Here is a 19,906-nt window from a genome sequence, read left to right as displayed (position 1 = left end):
TGTGCTAGAATGGTTTGATCGTGGATTTTACTCAGCGACGTGATGTTACTCAAGACGACGCGAAACTTAATTCGAGCCGTAAACACGTCCGAAACCGAAACATCAAGTATACACTATATCGAAACTAGTTATATTATCATCCATCTCTTTAAAAAAAATTACAATTCCACTTGTCCAATCCTCCAAACCCTCACAAAAATATCACGCGGCGTATTCACCATCCTTTGGCGGCTGCCGCCTCAGCAAACCTCCACCGCTGCTACCACCAGTCTCATCAATACTAGTATTGCTAGTACTGCCCGTCGTACTACTATTGACATCAGGACTCCCAATTCCTGGAAATCCGCCCGGTATTAAACCCGTCTCAGCATGCAAGTTACGATTCGACGCCCATTGAGTAGAAGCTATGCTATCCACATGTCCATACTCTCTTCCTAGAGAGCCCTGCGAAGGATACCGTTGTGTATTACTCAGAGGTGCACCAGCAATCATATTAGGTGATAATGGGAACCTTCCGTTCGGGGGTGGCGGAAGTGTTGGCGGTGGTGGTGTTGATGAAGAATATCGTGGTGTTGACTCTGTAGGGTATGCATATCCCGGGCTAAACAGACCTATTCCTAATCCGGCACTCGGTGATACTCCAGGTGGAGTCGAATACGAATCTGATTGAGAAACACCACTAGAGACTCGAGGACTCGTAACGCTACTATTACTATTAGATATTCGTGGACTGCTGTTCGTGCTACCTATGTCCACTATTTGTTGTGACGATAGCGAAAACGAGCCCGATCGAGGCGGCGTCACTCCTTTCGATGCTGCACCACTAGCACTTCCTCTCCTACTACTAAAGCCAGAGAAGAGACTAGCGAGAGAGCTGCTCATACTATCTCTACGAGTGACGGGAGCTCCACTTTCAACGTCCTCGAATGGATCCCAGATATTCGATGCTGCACTAGGTAGTCTAGAAGGCAGTGAAGGCCTCTCTCCCTGTACATGTAAATGACATGGAGGTTAGAACCAAAAAAGCGTAACAAGCAAATACCAATGGCACTTTCATTTGACCAACATGAAGCACCACAACAACATACCGTAGCACCATGCCTTGGATGATTAGCCTGTGAATCATACGAATGTCGTTTCGTACTTGTCGTCGTTGTCGTCGTCGTAGCAGTAACAGGCTCCTGTATACTAGGACTGAAACTAGGCTCTGATTCAGATCTGATTTTACGTAGCGAAAAAGCACTCGATTGTTGAATGGCATCTAGTTCTTCCATAGCTGCTGGTGTCGGTTCGCTTTGGTTCTTGCGAACACCGTCTCGAGGGAATCGACTAGCGGGTGCAACACCAGCATCTGATGACGACGGTATTGGCGACGACTCGACCGACAATTGACCTTTAGCAAGCTTATTATCACTCGTAGTAGTATCTGCTACCTGTATTGACTGCAGCCTTCGATCAAGTCCTGATTCCAAGTCGAATTCATCGTGTTCTACTACGGCTTTAACTGTAGTAACATTATCAGAAGCGCTACTGGCACCACTCAGAGCATCTCCAGATGCTGGCCGATCATCCTGCACCACAACAGATGACTGTTTGTAGTGTTCATGCTTGCCCTGCGCTACTTTCAAAGCAGCACTTCCAACTGCATCCTCTCGTTCTGGTGACAATGGAGGTCGACCTTTATCCAACTCAGCAGCAATAGTAGTTGCACGATTACCCACATCAGTGTCGACTGTTACTACAGTAGGCTTCTTCTCCTTCAATGCCTTGCTGAGATTACTAGTACCCTGCTGCTGTAGTCCAACTATACCACGCAACTCGGGAGGTACTTGCGACGAGGCTGAGTTTATAGTTGTGGCTCTCGGTCTAGGGCCAGAGCTACTTGAAGGAATGGCGTGCATGGGCGGAGTGAATCGTCCAGAAAACTTTTCACCAGTGATGAAGGGATGCATTTTAGCTTGTTGAGGACTCCAGCGTTCTAGTGGATTTAGGACTAGTAGACCTTGCAAGAAATCGATAAAGCTCAATCGATTTTGCATTTCTGGATAAGAAAGAAAAGTTAGTCCACGCTGGCAAAAAGCACCAGAACAATACGATACTCTACCCTTCTCGATTTCCTTTTGCGATAATCCCTTCTTCACGACTGGATAACTTGAAATCACTTCTGCCAATGTCGTCCCCACAAAATACTTTTTCGATGGTGCCTCTGTACAATCTTGTTCCTAAAAAACATGATCCTCAGTTAGTACAAAAGATAGCAGAAAAATACTACGCAATAACGTACTAGGCTGTACTGCTCCATAGTCTTTAACGAATACACCATCTTCCCATCAGGACCCATCGACTTGTTACAAAAATTGAATGCGGTTTTACCCCGCTCAATCATGTAAGTAGGAGGCATCCTATGGCAGACGAAAAAAAAGGGTGAGTACCATGCACGAATTCACAATTCTCCAACAATCTTACCCCAACATGCTAACAATCCGACTGAGCTGATTATATTCTGACGACCCAGGAAACAGAGGCAGTCCCAGAAACAGTTCAGCAGCGATACAACCTATCGACCACATATCAATCGATGAGGTATACGGTAACCCCATCAGCACTTCAGGCGATCGATAGAATCGAGACTGGATGTATGTATAGACAGTTTGATTCTCATGGCATGCAGATCCAAAATCAATGATCTTGATATAGGGAGTATCCAAACTGCGAATGAAAGTGTCAGAATAAGAGACCAAAAAAACAAGCCGTATAATGGATGAATTCTCACTTTTGTAGCAAGATATTCTCAGGCTTCAAATCACAATGTATGATTTTAGCTCGATTCAGCACAGCCAAAGCATCCAACATCTGAGTGACGAATATTCGAACCAGATTGCTCGACAAGCCTCGAAACTGGTTTTGTTTGATGAGCTCGTATAGATTCACCGAGAGCATTTCACAAACAATACAAAGATGATTTCTGAAATTGAAGGTATCCTTCATTCTCAGTAGGTGATGCTTGTCATCTGGATCATATTGGGCATTCAGCTAAATGGTTTTGGGTGAATTGAATGATGAGTAAAAAAAGCGGAAAAGGCACCAAAAACTGATGAGATCTTTACCAACTCTAGAATCATAACCTCCACAAGCGACTGATTATAGTACGCCGGCTTGTTCTTGATAACCTTAACAGCCACCAGCTCCTTCGTATACAGATTCTGACATTTCACTACTTGTCCAAATGTCCCTTGTCCCAACACATCCAAAATCTGATACCTAGGAAAACAAGGTTGTTATCCAACAGTGTTCTGAATCATTTTAGCCGAATTCTCCTTACTTTTGACCCTCAGCCGACCCCAACGTATCATTCACATAGAGTATATAATCGTACTCTTCGTTATCAAATCCATCATTGTACACTGGTTTGGAAGGTTTGGTCAAAACCCGCCGAGGATTATGTTCATTTTCGTAATTGAATTCGGGATTGCATTTGGTATACAGAAAGACGAGTTGTAGTGTCATCATTTGCGTCAGCTATGTGGAGGGTGAAAGGTTTAGATATGGGAACGAAGACACTCAAACCTGTACTGGTAGTATTTTGCTCATTGCCTCGCAAAGGTAACTTACAGGTATGCGATGATCCTTCCGCGTGTGATGCTTGCCTATCACATAGGGCGCAAATCCCTTCTGTTCAATAACCACATCAGTCGTTTTACTACTACGATTCTCATTAGTCGTCTCAGGCGGCACAACACTGGCCGCCGTATTAATACCAGTACCATTACTAGCCATACCAGCCGACGTAGCAGCAGCAGCGACCGTATTTATAGAAGACGGCCTAACAGGCTCCTTCAACTGCTGATTGAACGCAACCCGTTTACGTTCCAGCTTATGCTGCATGGACGTCAGTTTCGGCGTTGGAGATGATGGCATCACCATTCCAAACGGCATCGGTATTATAGTTGAGTCGTTCGGCATTGGAGACGAGGATGAAGATATGTGAGATACAGAATGAGATGAATTTTGCTGTTGTTGAGTGTGTGCAGATGTTGATGAGGATGCGGTACTAGTAGAGGAAGAAGAGGCTGGTGAAGCATTAATAAGCGATAAAGGTAATATTGGCGGTGGTGGGAGCTGCTGTTGATGCTGAAGCTGTATTTGCGGAGGGTGTGTTTTATGGTATGACTGTATGGAAGGCTGCCACGCCGATGTCGAGCTATTACTATTACTGCTGAGACTCGGCTGCTGAAGTCCATACGTGCTGATCCCCATACCCAGATTCCTGCTATTCTTGTTTGGCGGTGCGTGACTGTTCAGAATTGTCGGGCTAGAGCCTATATTCAAGACAGCGGTATTGCTGCCAGCACTACTACTATACATGCTGTGATGATCGGGGGAGGAAGCTAATGCAGAAGCGATGATCGTGCTTCCGAGACCCTGTTCGAGGAAACCAGGTTTTGAAGATGCGTTGTTCAGACCAGACGACGAGCCCGTGGTAAGAGGTAGAATAGAGTGTCTCGAATGGCGGTGCTTTTCTTCGACATCTAGGTCTTGGATTGTGATAATTGAGTCCATTTCCCTCAAATGTTCAAACGAGATGAACGGCTCTTTAGTCGTATGAAATGCCTCATTTAGAGTCAGATTAGTATAGAACTATTGCGAGATAGGTTGCCCAAGAATATAATCTAGTCCTAGTTCGTGTCAGCAGAAGCTCTCGTTCGTGTGTTGAGGTTGAGCGAACTTGAGACCTGGCAACTTGAAGCGTCAAGAGGGATTAGATTTCTAGGTAGAATATTGTGTTAACGCCCTGTTAAAACATGGTATCAATCTCCCTGTCACTCGCCTTTCTCACGTACAGCTGTGACAGAGGTTGAATGGGCAAGTATGATTTTGAGTCAAACACACAGCCAAGCAGAAACAACCATCCAAAACTTGATCAAAACGAGGACGCGATTTGGTACTCATTTGTACATGACTCGCAACCCAAAGCAATGACAAACTGCAATCATTTCTATACGAAGACGTGACTTTGCATTCATTTGCAAGATGCAATAAAGAGAGATCTAGTTGTTTACCGCTGCCACTGCATCATCAGCGGCCTGCACAAACCCCTCTCCAACATCACGTCGAGTGCTTCCAAGTACAGTCAGCACTTCACTCAAATTACTCCTCCATGCTTTAAGCTTGTCTCGCAACTGACGCCATTCTGCATCTCCAAATACTCGGTGTGTTGATCGTGTAATCACTGCTACTCGCTTCAATTGATTCATCTTGGCATCAATCATTCCTGCTCGTATGGCTATGTGCGAGAGAATAGTGAGTGGGTTAAAAGAGCGATCGAGTTCATGTACAAACACACCATCAATGATCCACATTTCCACGTCATCTTCATCAATGTTGAGATTCTTGGCAATTATATCGTACGCAACTTCTCCATGTACATTGCTAGTTGCCAAAGTAGCCAACGATAACAGCTTCATCTTTCTCAGATTCTGTTCATGGTCCAGTCCTAGAAACCAGCAAAGTCAAAACTTATCACGAATAATGTTATATAACTCTTCCTTTAATAACATACCATGAGAATCCATAAATCCAGCATGAGATTTACAAAACGCTTCATACTGAGCCAGCGACTCATTCAAAAAGATATTCAACAGGTCATATAACGGTGCATCATCCTTCTTTAAGGCTTGAACAGCATATAAAGCAACCAAGTCTTCAAAGTCCAAGACTTGCGGTATCCTGATGGCTTCAGTGACGGCTCGTAATGCATATGGTTTTGTGATTGGTGATGACTCGGGCGTGGCAGGGAATGATGATAGGTACTTTAGCAGGTGTTCGTATGATTGTTGTTTGCTATGATGCATCCATTGTTAGGTCGTCCTGCTTTTTTGCTTACAAGTCAGGCATAGCAACTCACTATTGTTTATGAGCACCTAACACATCACTGATTGTCAAGAAGAGCTGTCTCTTGACATCAGCACTGACACTCCATTCAGCCAACCAGGCATCCAACAATGGGAGTGTTGGAATCAACACATCGACTTCGCCACCTTTGGCTGCTACAGCGACAATGCCTTGGTAGACATCACACCTTGATGGACTGGTGCGTTCCAGATTGTTGTACAGGTTGCTCAGCCTAATATGTATGTAAAGTGTGAGCAAGCTAACAAAACTCGTTCTTGCAAGAATTATGATGGTTTACACTCGTAGTTTAAGCAACGTCTTTTCAGTAGCAGTCGCCACAATAGGATCCACAATGTACTTTATCAGCTGTGGAATGACAGAGGCAGTAGCATCCTTGATTAGCGCGACCAACAAATTATACACGGATTCAAAGTCTGCGTTGAGAAGACACGTTAGTTTCCATTCATCGACCTCCAATACTAGACATTAAGATTACCTTTTGGATCTACATTGACTAGCACAGAAGACTCTTTAGCATATTGAGTCAAGACTTCGGTAAACTTTTCTTTTTCTAGCAGCTCCTTTGATGATGTGTAGAATGAACCGTTTTCAGGTTCTTGTTTTAACGTGCCAATAAGGTTGGCGAGCTTTAATGACTGTACAAAAGGATTTGGGAAAAGAGTCAGCTTTGATATCGCCTCGATGTTTGCTTCAAGCTCCAATTGTCAAGTTCAGAAAAAAAATCCCAAAAACGACAAAGAAGACGAGAGAGGCTTCACGTAAGGTCCTTATATTTTAGAAATATTGACTGGGAGTCTTACCTGTTCTTCGCCAAAGAAGGTATAACTAGTCAAGCCCATTTTTGGAATCGAATGAATTGCAATTGAACGTCCAGCCAAGGGCTATCCAGCCCGACGACCGCGAGTTATACTTTAATCAAGACTGGAATTTTGCAAAGGCTTACACGAATTCACATATTAGACGTTCCAAACGCGTCGCTGAATTTGTTTTAGGTTTAGTGGACGAGTCAATTCCACGTCAGTAAATTCCAGAGAGAATTGATTCGTTAATCGTTTATTAGCTCTATTTTACTCCTATTCTGATTTACTACACGAATCTAAACCCTGTCGGGCTTAGAGAGCGAAGTGTCAGCCCAAAGGACTCAGTAATCAACAGCAGGAAGTACAAACTTCCACGTGGGTAAAGAAGAGAGGTGATCCAACCAGAGGACAAAGACTGACGCTACCGACTCAATCGTAATCTAGTGCAATTCGGCATACACAGAAAGGCACCACTTGAGGCTGTTTCCAACGCCAAGCTGTCATATGTTGAAGCGCAGAATGGACTGGAGTAAACCCTTCCAAGCCTATTGCTTCCATCCCACAAAGCAGTACCTCGACAGGGATGGATTGCTTTGCCGCATGGTACCAGCTCCGGAACTGGCCCATATCCTGGTTGGTCCTTTCTACCTCTTTAGACTGTGTGTCTTACCTCAAATGAGCAGAGAAGAGTTTGAGCTTGTGCAATCCGTGGTTGGTCAGTTGAGGGAGTTGCGAGATAAGCCTCAAAGCAGGTCTTATATGAGCGGAGCAAGTTAACCGAGTTTTTATGATGGGGGGAGAGAGAGACGTCGGCCGTCATGAGCCCGAGATATCGAGTCAAGCTCCAGTATTGAGGATCTTCCTCCAGAAATCGTTTATTTACGCCGAGAATGACATCTAGACATTGAAATGTACCGTGAGTTGGAATCTGAAGCTTTTTCATTTATTGGGAAGTCAGCAACAGCATGAAATTTGACACAATTCGGACCCAATTCATGGTTTTGCAAAGGCATTCTGACAGTGTGAAGTGTGAGAGTAAGCTGAAATTGTCTTACATGCCTGCTTCTTACAACGTTACTATGCTGAATGCGATGTATGGGTGAAAATAATGGAGGCCGCTCCGAAATTGGACTCTGGTTGAACGAAAGAGGCCGTTGCAAAGAACAAAAGCGGTCAGGAAAAGAGCAAACCGTTGGGTCTCTGAAGGTCTTCATCTTTTTTTTCAGCGGCCAGTACAATATCCAAACACCAATCGAGAAGCGGGCTTGTGATTCGAGAACTTTTTCGGTCTGCAGCTCCCAAAAAGTATGTGGAAGGAGCCCTGATGTTGTATTGGTGAGGCAGAGGCAGTGATTCTAGCAGTATGCCGCAATAAAATATCGAATTGAACACCATCTGACGAGTCTGCTTGAGTTTCGGTTGTTCCAAGTTGTTCGTATTAGCAAGCCGAGGACCAACCAAACAGTCGAGGACACACAACCAATAAAGTGGGTGAAGTATTGCGGAAAGCTTCCAGCGTTGGGCGAAGATTAGGCTTGACGTTTCCTTCAAGCATTGAATCTCTATGGTTCTACTGCTTTGAGATCAAAGCATGTAAAGACATGGCGAAGAGCCAATTTTCGCGGGCCAAGTACGAGCCTAAGTAGGCAGAGTACAGGATTGAGATTCATCATCTCGTAACAAACGTGCTTCCACCCAAATTCATAAATTCTGTAAGTTGAGAATTAATGTTGGAATCCTTCTTGATACTAATGCACTTCTTATACAGATTTGTGCAGGCCAGGTGGTTCATTGCCTTCGAGAGCAATTCGACATTATAGAGGTCGGTGCAATCCAGCTTTGATATAAGTGCTGGAATCCCATCACCTTGTCGCTGTCGTCTAATGTTGGAGATTGTGACGATGATGACGGTTGAATGGGATTTGTGGAGGAAGAAACATTATCAGCAGATGATTTTAAATCCTTATCCATCCTAATTGAAGGGGAAAATAATGTCAGTCAACCAAAAGTCAGATATGGCGTTTACCGAGCTCAGTTAAAGAACAATCAGATAGCAGCAGCAACATTCTAAGAGCACCAATTATGACAAACAACTCATAAATTACCTGTGTATTTACTAGTACTAATTGTTTCTTTCTAGCTTCCACTGTGCTGTCGCTTGCATGTGCAATGTTGACGAGATTGGCTGAGCGAGACAGCATCCCAGTTTCTTACGGATGAACGATAGAAAACGCGCTATTTAACGATGCCATAATATCCTCACAGCTTCACTTCTGTAAACCTGCATACAATATGTAATTTTTCGCAGTTTGTTTCGAAACTGACTCTGTGGACGTGACATCCTCAACTTCACGACTTATGTCTAAGATGAAAATCACTTGTTTCTGTAATTTCTTAGAATGTAGTCTATATTCCCTTGATCAACTCGCAATCCACCTCTTGACAACCCATACAATTCCTCAAATACGAGCATGGCAGATCTAGGCTCATTAGGCAATCTAGCAGAAAAGGCACCAGCTGCAGCAGCAGCTGGTGGCCAATCAGCCGCTGCAACTGACAAAGCTGATGCAGCTGAAAGCAGAAAGGTATGGCCACTAAAATGCAATATCACAGCGCGCAACCTCTCTATTTGATCGCAGCTATGAAAGGAAGGCAAGATCAAGAGAGATCTAACCGGCAACGTTATTTTCTACTAGGCATTCAATTATCCACTAGTTAAAGTACGTAGGTGTTTACATGTTTGGGTGTCCATTTCATCAAATTGCTGGAAAGAACATTTGGGTGTTCCGACCATTTCACGTGAATTTAGCGTTCCAACAAGCATGTAACTTAGGTATGTGATATGGTGGATGAAGTAAGAGTCGAAGCTGTTGACTCCGTTGTCACGGCTGTGGAAAAGCATGCAAACAATTTCGAGGTATCTCACGTTTACCATCCCACTCTCAATGTCCAAAGATCTGACAGTCAACATGATAGGCGGCAGCTAAATCAGTCAAAGAACTAATGGACAAACGTTGTGGGACATCATGGCACGTAGTTGTAGGCGAGGGCTTTGGATTTGAAGTCACGCATGAAATCAAGAACCTACTCTTCATGTTCTTTGGCAATGTCGGTGTCTTGTTATGGAAGCAGTCATCTTAAGATTTTGTGTTTACGATATATATATGTATGCCACTCCTGTAAAAATATTTTTGCTACAACATACTATAAAGTGTTAACCAGATCTATACATTACGTTCACCTTGTTCATTCCCTTTGCCTTGTAGGCAATCAATCGTTGTTTCAGATCACCATTTAGTGCGGATGCAGGCTGTATTCGCCCATCTACTAGTACTGACGGATCTACATAGCGCATCCGAAGAGAGACGTCACTGGCCAACGACTTCCAACGACCTTCTTCACTAGCATTACCTAGGCATAGCTTATACTCTGTTTTAGCACTATGCAGTATCTCCCATAGCTGCGACATCTCAACATCACGAGCAACACCTTCCTCTACCATCCTCCACACCTCCTCATCACCCCTCGAATCGAAATCGTCTTCACACAATATCTCAAGATCCAGCGCTCTATGTAACAGCTTGGCAGTCAAATGATATACACCGACACTCTGTGCTGATATATAAACGTCATCATTCAGTTTCATGAATAGTATGGCAGCCTCGTTTGCTAGATCACGATCTGTCGTCACCATTATAGTTACTCCGTCATCGTTTGCTGCTACAGTCAGTGACTTTATAAACCTTCCTACCCATATAGACCGTGACGTATCATCCGTAAGTCCGATTTGGTGACAATCTACTCGAAGAGCGATCACATCCCGTAGAAAGTAATCTATACGGTCTGCACACATTAGAGGTGTTGGCTGCTCTACTAGGGTATGATGAGATAGATGTAATAGTGATGATAGTTCGTCCTGTGTAAAGAATGTCGGCAGATCTGTCTTGTTTACGAATTCCTCGACATTGATTTCATGCCACGAGTCCTCTACACTTGTCAGACGAGAGCGAAATAACACGTCAACCAGATGCGAGAACGACCGGTGCGTCACATCATGCAGCAAACCCGCCATCTGACAAGAATGTCGAATGTTAAACTTTGGATATTTGTCACGTTCAAGAGTAACAAGCAAATGCAGTAACCACAAACAGATCAAAATCTCAAAATATGCATAAAATCCGTCTCAAACTCGTCAAACTACCATCCATCGACCGCACATCAAAGTCAAAACCAACCTGTTGATGATCATCACCTCCAAGTCGTTCCACCAGCAATGCAACACCAATAGAGTGCTCCAGTCTATCCACCGGTCTTTGATCATCATCATGTCCAAAATGATTGAGCAAAACACCTGTTCCGGCTTGATAGACTTTAGAGAGTCTGCAGAGTGCCAATGAATTATTGACGAGTTTTTGGATGTGGCCTGGGATTTTGACTGTTCCGTAGACACGATCGACGTATACAGGGCCGGTGAGCAACTTCTTAGTGCTTTGCATCCACCTTAAACCCTGCATTCGTCGTTTGCACCCAAGATGAAGTTATGAAATTTTGGAGGCGCAGAGTGACTGAAGCGAAGCAAACCACACGGTTAAACGCGAATAACCAGGGCGCAAAAGTAGATCTATGGAATATACGACGACATTAATGGAATCTATTGGGTATACGACTAACGACTATTACATTGTTATGCTTAGATACGCGTAGCTGCACCAGAATCAATGGAGTAGGTAAACAGTCACTACATGTTGCTCTACTGCTACTGAGCATTCATAAGCTTGCTATTCACCTGTTCTCCCTGATCATCATCCTCTCGTGTGCCGAAAGAAACTTGAATCAATGGCACAGTCGACCAAAACATAACCAGACCGACGAAGCAGAACATCCACAGTGTTCGTTCAAATGAATACACGAACGTTTCTATAACTAGTGCCTTGGTGGAGGGATCCAGAAGCTGTATGGCGTAGAGGTTAAAGTTCTTTCCATCTGTGAGAGTTCCTATTGGGACCTACATGAGAAAGTGCGTTGAGTCAGAGCGCAAGCGCGGTTTGCTTCTGAGAATCTGGCTTCTTACAGTCACGCCAAGGTCTGCGGTCATTTCAATCTATGAGTTTGAAAGGTGGTTGAACAATCACCTGTCCAAAAGGAAAGTAGCAAGGCGTTAATACTATTTACCAGTCGACTTTGCCAAATAGCATTGATCATGGAGCCAGAAACCGAGACTCCTAGAACACCTATGATATTTAAGGGTGTTTGTACTCTTATAATATATGCGTCGAAATCGAACACACACCTCCAATACTTCTAGCAAAGAACATAAGAGACGTAACGGTTGCCATATCCGCCTCCGTCACGGTAGCCTGAGCAAGAAGCAGTGGTAGCTGAAACCTAATATCATGTTTGGTTAGCAAAGCTGGGTGTCTTTGATCATCTCGGCAAAAGTACGTACAATGCACCAAGACCTATACAAGTGATGACTTCGGCACCCAGCAGCTCACCGAGCCCAGTAGTTTGAGTCCACCTCGAATACCCAAAGAGTCCAAAGGCCGAGAATGCCGAAAAGAATTTCATGTACAGTACGACTTTGCCTGTAGTGAAGGCAAGGATTCCTCCGACGGTGTCAATGACACCAACGCCAACAATGCATCCTTGAGGAATCAAAAGAAAGTTCAGCCGCTGAGTATTACGTTCTTTGTTGAGATGTTGGTACCCATGAATATTAGACCTATAGTTGAATCGGGGGTCAAAGCTCGTTCTCAGAGGTCCACACTGCGAGACATACCAGAAGACGTTGCACTCCTCCCTTGAGCGATTTGGAAGAATAACGGTCCAAGGAATTGACCACCTAACAAATCCCACACAAAATGTGAGGTGGTCTTCTGAAAAAACATAGCGAGAAACTAAGAAATGTCATACCAAAGAATACAAATCCATAACACAATTGATTAATAGTGAGCAACAGAACGTTTCGATATTGAAACAATCGTAATGGTGTGGAAGGTTCAATTGCAAACGCTTGAGCCACAAAGTAGAGTATAAATCCGACAACGGAAGCGATGAGACATCCAAGAACTGTCGGGGAATCCCATGGATGGTCGAGGGAACCGTACTGCAGTCCTGTACGGTGTGATGGCGAGGATGTTGGGATGGTCGATGGTATGGTCTTACGTGAGACGCAACATCACACATACCCAGTATCAGAGATGTACAAGCGCCAGTCACGAGAATGACTCCCAGCCAGTCAATCCTTGATACTAGTATCATTTAATATGTGGTTTGGTGAGTTGAGATTGCTCCAAAGAACGCTTCGATTTTGCAACCACTCACCAAGATATGAAATTGGTTCCTTGTTAACCTGATATTTGAGGGCAAAGAATGCTAGCAAGCCGCCAGCAGCGACTATTGGGATCACAAAGAAGAAGGCCCAACGCCTATCGAAACATTATAGAAGTAAGCCTTTGATTACAGCTGCATCTTCGAGACAGAGAGTAAGCTTACCAAGATACATTATCGGCCCATAGACCACCAAGCACAGGACCAGCGAGGGTAAACGATGCTGCAACTGTCGTCAATATTGACGTTAAGAGGCCACGTGTTCGAACAGACACTAAGTCCGATACGATGATGAGGACTAGCGTTTCCATTCCGCCCGTTCCGAAACCTAGATCGGTTTGATGATAAGATTATGAGTTGCTGGTCATCGTCCAGTGTCAAGTGGAAGTTTCCGGATTGGGTATCTCACCTTGCACTGCTCTGGCAATGATGAGCCTGGAGTGACGATGCAGGTCGATGAGAGGAACTTTGCAATGAATCAAACAGCAAAAGAGTAGATCTCACCAAACCTATTGAGAGAGACAACGTCAATGAAGAAGATCGTCAAGTCAAAGAAACAGCAAGGACTCGCCATTGATTGAGCAGCTCCAGCTAGCAATCAGTAACGAGATTTCATAAGAGAGACATCAAATGAAGATGTGGACACTAAGAAAGCTTACCAAGCGCGCTTCCAGCAATGAACAAGAAGACACACACTAGAAAAATAACCCTTCGACCGAACACATCACTGAATTTTCCTACACCATGGCAAGATAAATGAATGCGGATAATAAGTCGTTTTGGAAGGTGTATGCCTTCAAAATACCCAAGATCTATATCCAAAGGAGGTTGTCAAGGTCAATGGGAGCCATTGATCAAGGCAAAAGTAACAACGTACAGGTCTCGATACCGACAGGCCAAGCATGTAAGCAGATCCAAGCCATGGTCTAATTTAATGATAAAGAAATCACGTTAAAAATGAGTGTTCTCTGAATTCTCTGAAGTGATGAAGCTCTAACAAAATCCCAAAAATTACAAGTTTTTGAAATCTGCCAGCGACGAGGACACGGCAGGGCCGATAGTGAAGACAAGTGTACCGTCTATATAGGATACACTGTATGCAATTGTCAGGCTGACCATGATGATAATCAGTCTCGTTCGCGAAACTCGAGCTGAATGGGGACTATGGACGGTGGTGCTGATTCTGGGCAGGGCATCCTCTAGCAAAGGCATTGATGGCTTGTCATGGGATGACAAGCCAGCATCAGCTGGTTGCGTCGACATCCCTTAAAATATTGTCGCGTCTCTCAGAGGAGTTGTAAAGCTGGGATATGGTTTTGGACGAAACCACCTCTTCTTTGAGTTCTGTGAAGGTTGCATGGTAGATTGAACATGGATCTAGACTGAATTTGAGGCGCCCTATTACGTGCAGACTCTCCCTGCTCACGCGGTGAGCGACCGCTCGATAAATTTTGAACGCTAGACTGCCGCAATAATCGAAGACGACAGTAACTTGAACCGTTTTTGTAACTTGAAGCCATTTAAGAAGTAGGAGAAATTGGGTAGTCAACCTTGGTCAATAATAAGCACAGCAAGTGAAAGAACTAAAACTACCACCCAACGACAACGACATACCCATCAGAGTAACGAAGCAGACGTTCAATCCACCTTTCGTCTTCCCATCACAAGAACCGTCTTAGTCCTGCAAGATGATACACTCCGGGCGTCGGTCATGGAATTGACGCTCTTTGCAGGCCCATCTACCGGTGAGGTGCGTGTCCTCGGTTGTGTTTTACGTTCGGGTAGCAACGACACAGAAAAGTACATGGTTGTTTCGTACCCATCAATTCAGAGAAGTATATATGGAGATCAAGGGCGTCCCTCATCACGAGAACCGTCCGAAGACAGAAATTCAGGGCGTCGTTCATGGAGGTGCCGCTCTTCCCAGGGTGCCCATCCACTGGCGAGGTACGTGTCCTCAGGTGTACTTTTTTGATGATTATTACCCGTTCTTCGCTCGGACAGCAAACCACGCACTAATATCCTCGTGGTATAAAAAGTCAATCGTGCGTCAGTTGGATCATGGAAACGTACTGAGTAGTCTTGTGAATGATTCTCACCAACTAGGCGCGGGTTGACTTATGATGTGCCTTGTGTAGAAAAGAGTGTGAAATTTAGTAGAGATCTCTGGAAATGAGTGCAATTCAAAAGTGCGGCGCAAAAGTAAAATGTTTGATGTGGCTGGAAGCGAGGAGCCCAACGACCATCCAGTGAGAGAGAAAGCCATCTATGAGTTGACTGTCTTGGAGAGGCGGATGATATGTCTAATACATAGAACAACTTTGTTAGCATGCCGTCGTCCAAAACATGTGATAAAAACGCAGAAAATAGTATTTCTGCCAATGCTTGAGGCAGGAAGGGGCAATCGAATTAGCGTGAGGAAGACATACTAAGGCAATGGATGCGTCTTGGATAGTTGTTGTCTCTCTCCTAGGTCTCTGTTGTTGAAGGCTATTGTGGTCGATGTTAGGAGAGACAGAACCTAGTTTCAGCATTCAGCAAGAGAGGGTGCTCGGGAAACAATCTGGGACTAGTTAAATAAGACTGATTCACGACCAGAACCAGTAGACACTGGTTCACTGGGCGCTTGAATACGTCACAATGACTGACTTCGCAGTTTTCGATTTGGCACAACAGGAACGGAACCAGATCTGTTACTTGGCCCAATATGAAATCATTCAGGATTTTTTTAAACATTTAATCAAATGCAATAGGTCGCTCATCTTCTACCCTTCCATGGTTTCTGTCTAGCTCACTTCGCAAAGACAATTCAACAGACTACCACAGCTCGATTCCATTATTTTGTATTCAATCACTATTCCTTCATGATTTATTCAATCACTCATATTCGACTTTAACAAATTATTTCCGAAACACACAAGTATACATACCAACACAGCTTTTGCTTACTACTTGTGTCATTCAGACACAATCAACTTCTTTTCAATATCATCACCCGCCACTTTCTCATCTTGAATGTCTTTATCTGCATCAGCAGTTTCAGTCCTTCCAAAGGGTACCTGAATCAGCGGTACAGTTGTCAAGAACATACACAGAGCAATAAAAGCGAAAATCCACTGTGTTCGTTCGAATGCGTATACGAAGCCTTCCACAACTAGTGTTTTGGTGGTCGGATCCAAAGATTCAATGGCATATAGATTGAAGTTTTTGCCATCTGATAGGGTGCCCAACGGGATCTACAGCGTTTGGTAAGCATTCAGACTTTGCTTCAGATTTGGGCTGGAAATCCTTACGTTGACACCACTATCGACGGTCAGTTGGATCTAAGAAAGCCGGCGGGTTTTAATGAAACTATATACAACGCTTCTCGTCCGATGTCTCATTTTACCAATCGAGATTGCCACATCGAGTTTAGTGCTGCTCCAGCAACAGACACTCCTAACACGCCACCAACAGAGCGAGCAAAGAAGAGGAGCGAGGTGGTTGTAGCCTTCAAGTTCATATTAAAACGGAGTCAGCATCTGTTTTGCGTTGGAAGCAGGTAAGCAAATAAAGGCATACCATATCCACCTCAGCAACTGAAGCCTGGGCAAGCAGTATAGGCAACTGAAAACTGAGCGGCAAAAAAAGACTTTATCAAACTGAATGATGACCGAAAATCGTTCAGTCAAACTCACAGTGCACCAATGCCCAAGCAAGCGATCTGGAAAAAGCGTCAGAAAACAAGTCACAACGACCATTTGCGTCACCAGTGTAAAAGATGTTTCTTACCAGCTCAGACCCAAGTATCTCACCTATGCCAGTCGTTGGGGTCCATCTCGAAAACCAATAAATTCCCCCTGTTGAGAGTAAACACACACACTTCATGTAAAGGACAACCTTTCCCTAAATAGCCCAATCCGAAGATTGCTTAGTAGACAAAAAGGCATAGAAGTTGAAAGAAGGCGTCCACATACGGTTGTAAAGGCCAAGACTCCGCCAAGGACGTCTGCCACCCCAACGCCAGCGATGTTTGCTTTAAAATGGACGGAAAGTGTCAATGTTCTGGTCGGCGATGATTTGTTTTCAGCACTTTGTCTTACCCATGAAAAGAAGGCCTAGAACGGTGTTTGAAGTTGAAATGAGGAGGTAAGAAATACTAACAAAGGATCTTAGAAACATTTTCAAGTCTCACCAGCTGCAGTGGCTGTTCGTCCTTGAGCAACCTGTATGAATAAAGGAACTAGATACTGCAATCCTAAACGACACGAGCCAAATCAAGACATGAGAAATTAAGACGGTTTCCTTCGAGACATACCAAAGAAGAGCCAACCATAAAGCACTTGATTGATGGTCAGACACACGACATTCCGATGTCGAAACAATCGCAAAGGCGTTGAGGGCTCAAGGGCAAAAGCTTGCACTACGAAATAAAGTATGAATCCGACCACGGCTGCCGCAAGACATCCAATAACCGTTGGCGAATTCCAGGGATAGTCGAGCGATCCATATTGCAGACCTGATATATGCGTCAGTTTGTGTGATGTCTAACTCAAAAGCAGGCACTGTTTCCAAACTTGCTACTCTTACCAAGGATTAGAGACGTACAAGCTCCAATCACCGTAACAACTCCAAGCCAGTCCACTCGCGATGCAAGGTGTGAAAGTGGAGCTCTCTTGGATTGATATTTAATAACAAAGTATCCAAGCAGACCGCCAGCAGCTACGACAGGAATGACAAACCAGAAAGCCCACCGCCTGTCAGTTGATACGAGACGATGGTGAGTACCCGCTTTGCATTCAAAGCACAGCAAGTTACCGAGTACCATGAAATATTGTCAGACCATAAACCACCAAGAACCGGCCCCAACAGAGTAAATGACGCCGCAATTGTAGTCAGAATGGCGGTCAACAAGCCACGTAGTCGGACAGATACTAGATCTGATACGATGATGAGGACTAGTGTTTCCATTCCGCCGGTTCCGAGACCTTGAACAGCTCTGGAAATAATGAGCCTGAGTTGTGAAAGATTGATGAAATCTGTAAGAGATACATCTGTAACAAAGGGCAACACATGGGCTTTACCAAACCTATTGAAAGGGACGACACATTTAAGACAACGAATTAGATGGTTCCGACTCAAGAAACAACGGGTGCTCACCATTGATTGTGCAGCTCCAGCTAAATAATGCCCAATGAAGGCATATGAGAATTTGTAAGAGAACACAGAGCAAAGAACACAAAATCAGTCGGTAGACGACCTTTCATTTGAAAAACGTACCAAGCGCACTCCCGGCGACAAACAAGAAAACACAAGAGAGGAAGATTGCCCTTCGACCAAAGACGTCACTGAATTTCCCTACATAAAAGTAAAAGGAATCAATTCCGAATTACAGAAGCACCTCCGTGAATCTCAAAATACCCATGATCTAGGTGAACAGAAATAGGTCAAGGTTGCGAAACGAAAGTGCAGAAGAACCAATGAAACTTACAGGTCTTGACACTGAGAGCCCCAGCATATAAGCAGATCCCAACCATGGTCTAGTAAAGGGCAGCACGTTCAACGATAAAATTTGTATCTGAATTAGGGCTTTGAATGTCTCACAGATTTTTAAAGTCGCCTAACGACGATGAGATTTGACCCCCAATGTTGAAAACTAATGTTCCGTCGATATAAGACACACTGTAGGCAATTGTCAGCGCTACCATGATGATAATCAACCTGGTTTGCGAAACTCTTGCAGAGTGTTGGTAGGTCACATCCGATTGGATAATCTCATCAACCACCACAATGTCTGGCGGCTTACTGTGCAGTAGATAAGACTCATCATGAGAAGCCATTGATATTAAATTGTTGTACTCTTTATCGAGAAGGCAGGTTTCTCGAAATGGGAAAATGGAGCAAAGCTCACGTTTTCTACGTGATACGTCAAAGCCTCCGAGAGGCCCGGCTTGTGCATACAACGTTGGTGGAAGATATAACTAGGGAGAAGCCGGCATTTGGAATCGTCGATAAGGCATGGTGGATGATACGGATGCAGCAATGAGTGGAAGAGAGTCCGCAAAATCACACAATTCAGCCATTCGTTCTAACAAAGTCTGATCACGCTGGAATAGAGAAATGAGGTTCTCCTTGTGCGGAAAACAGTGCTTGAAGGTGAATCTTGTCAGACGCATCTTTCGATTGAAAAAGTGATTTTGACACATGTTGGATGATCACCACAACACGTGCAAGGTTTGTTCGAGCACATAGCAGATAGGCAGCAATGCAAGTCCGGTGATTCGAATAAATCGGAATTCAACGAAATCATGTCTCTGGAGCTCCTGTAGTAATCGCCTTGGCGTTGACGGTAGTTGCTGGTGGTGCACCTGTCGTTTGGTGTGGGATCTTACCGGGAAATAGTTCGTCTGGCTATATCAAGCGTAAAATCATACGAAAATTGACAGCTTAAGGTGTCCCTTTGTAATAGCAAACACGATGGTGAAATGGGAGTTTGACATTTTGATGAAAATTTCGAAACGTTGAAGACAATTCATGTCCATCTAGGAATAAATGACAGCATTTCAGAGTTCAGACAGGTAACAAATGGATGAAATCGCGATAATTGATGATGGGTAATAAACCTCATCATCTCCAACTCTCCCTCGTTCATGTTTGTCACGAAGTCAAGAGGAGGATTATACTTAGCATCTTGTCGTTTGTAAATACATAGCCTACTTACTACAAGCAGGCGTCTGTCAGTCTTGGCCCATCATGTCCAGTAAGTCCCGTCCCTTCCATCAATATCTCCAAGGAGCGCGTTTCTTGCTTTTGTCGTTGAGTTGATGATGGATGGACGAATAACTAACCATTTGAACTCATTGTAAACCATAGTCCGTCTTCTT

At 44.2% G+C, this 19,906-nt stretch overlaps 4 protein-coding genes across 4 annotated transcripts; 1 reads left to right on the top strand and 3 right to left on the bottom strand.

Annotated features, from left to right (window-relative positions):
• Positions 1 to 201: 201 nt before the first annotated feature.
• On the bottom strand, positions 202 to 4,560 carry SmJEL517_g02534 (uncharacterized protein; the record flags this gene model as incomplete). Its single annotated transcript, XM_031168462.1, has 9 exons — positions 202 to 987; positions 1,089 to 2,041; positions 2,105 to 2,222; positions 2,285 to 2,402; positions 2,467 to 2,709; positions 2,774 to 3,033; positions 3,108 to 3,261; positions 3,323 to 3,519; positions 3,613 to 4,560. The coding sequence occupies 9 exons, from the start codon at positions 4,558 to 4,560 to the stop codon at positions 202 to 204; spliced, it is 3,777 nt and encodes a 1,258-aa protein (XP_031025453.1).
• A 488-nt stretch (positions 4,561 to 5,048) lies between these two features.
• Positions 5,049 to 6,752, bottom strand: SmJEL517_g02533 (uncharacterized protein; the record flags this gene model as incomplete). The annotated part of the gene is made up of 7 exons (XM_031168461.1): positions 5,049 to 5,284; positions 5,345 to 5,494; positions 5,561 to 5,841; positions 5,906 to 6,124; positions 6,191 to 6,326; positions 6,389 to 6,548; positions 6,714 to 6,752. 7 exons carry the CDS (start codon positions 6,750 to 6,752, stop codon positions 5,049 to 5,051), a joined length of 1,221 nt encoding a protein of 406 aa, XP_031025450.1.
• A 2,432-nt stretch (positions 6,753 to 9,184) lies between these two features.
• On the top strand, positions 9,185 to 9,854 carry SmJEL517_g02532 (uncharacterized protein; the record flags this gene model as incomplete). The annotated part of the gene is made up of 4 exons (XM_031168460.1): positions 9,185 to 9,298; positions 9,410 to 9,433; positions 9,547 to 9,630; positions 9,690 to 9,854. 4 exons carry the CDS (start codon positions 9,185 to 9,187, stop codon positions 9,852 to 9,854), a joined length of 387 nt encoding a protein of 128 aa, XP_031025451.1.
• Positions 9,855 to 9,927: 73 nt separating this feature from the next.
• SmJEL517_g02531 (uncharacterized protein) lies at positions 9,928 to 11,227 on the bottom strand (the record flags this gene model as incomplete). Its single annotated transcript, XM_031168459.1, has 2 exons — positions 9,928 to 10,700; positions 10,915 to 11,227. 2 exons carry the CDS (start codon positions 11,225 to 11,227, stop codon positions 9,928 to 9,930), a joined length of 1,086 nt encoding a protein of 361 aa, XP_031025448.1.
• Positions 11,228 to 19,906: the final 8,679 nt, after the last annotated feature.

Source organism: Synchytrium microbalum (assembly GCF_006535985.1).
Source record: "Synchytrium microbalum strain JEL517 chromosome Unknown SmJEL517_scf0011, whole genome shotgun sequence".
Taxonomy (NCBI): Eukaryota; Fungi; Chytridiomycota; class Chytridiomycetes; order Synchytriales; family Synchytriaceae; genus Synchytrium; species Synchytrium microbalum.
Note: the sequence above shows the minus strand (reverse complement) of the source record. Positions and strands in the feature narration are given on the sequence as shown.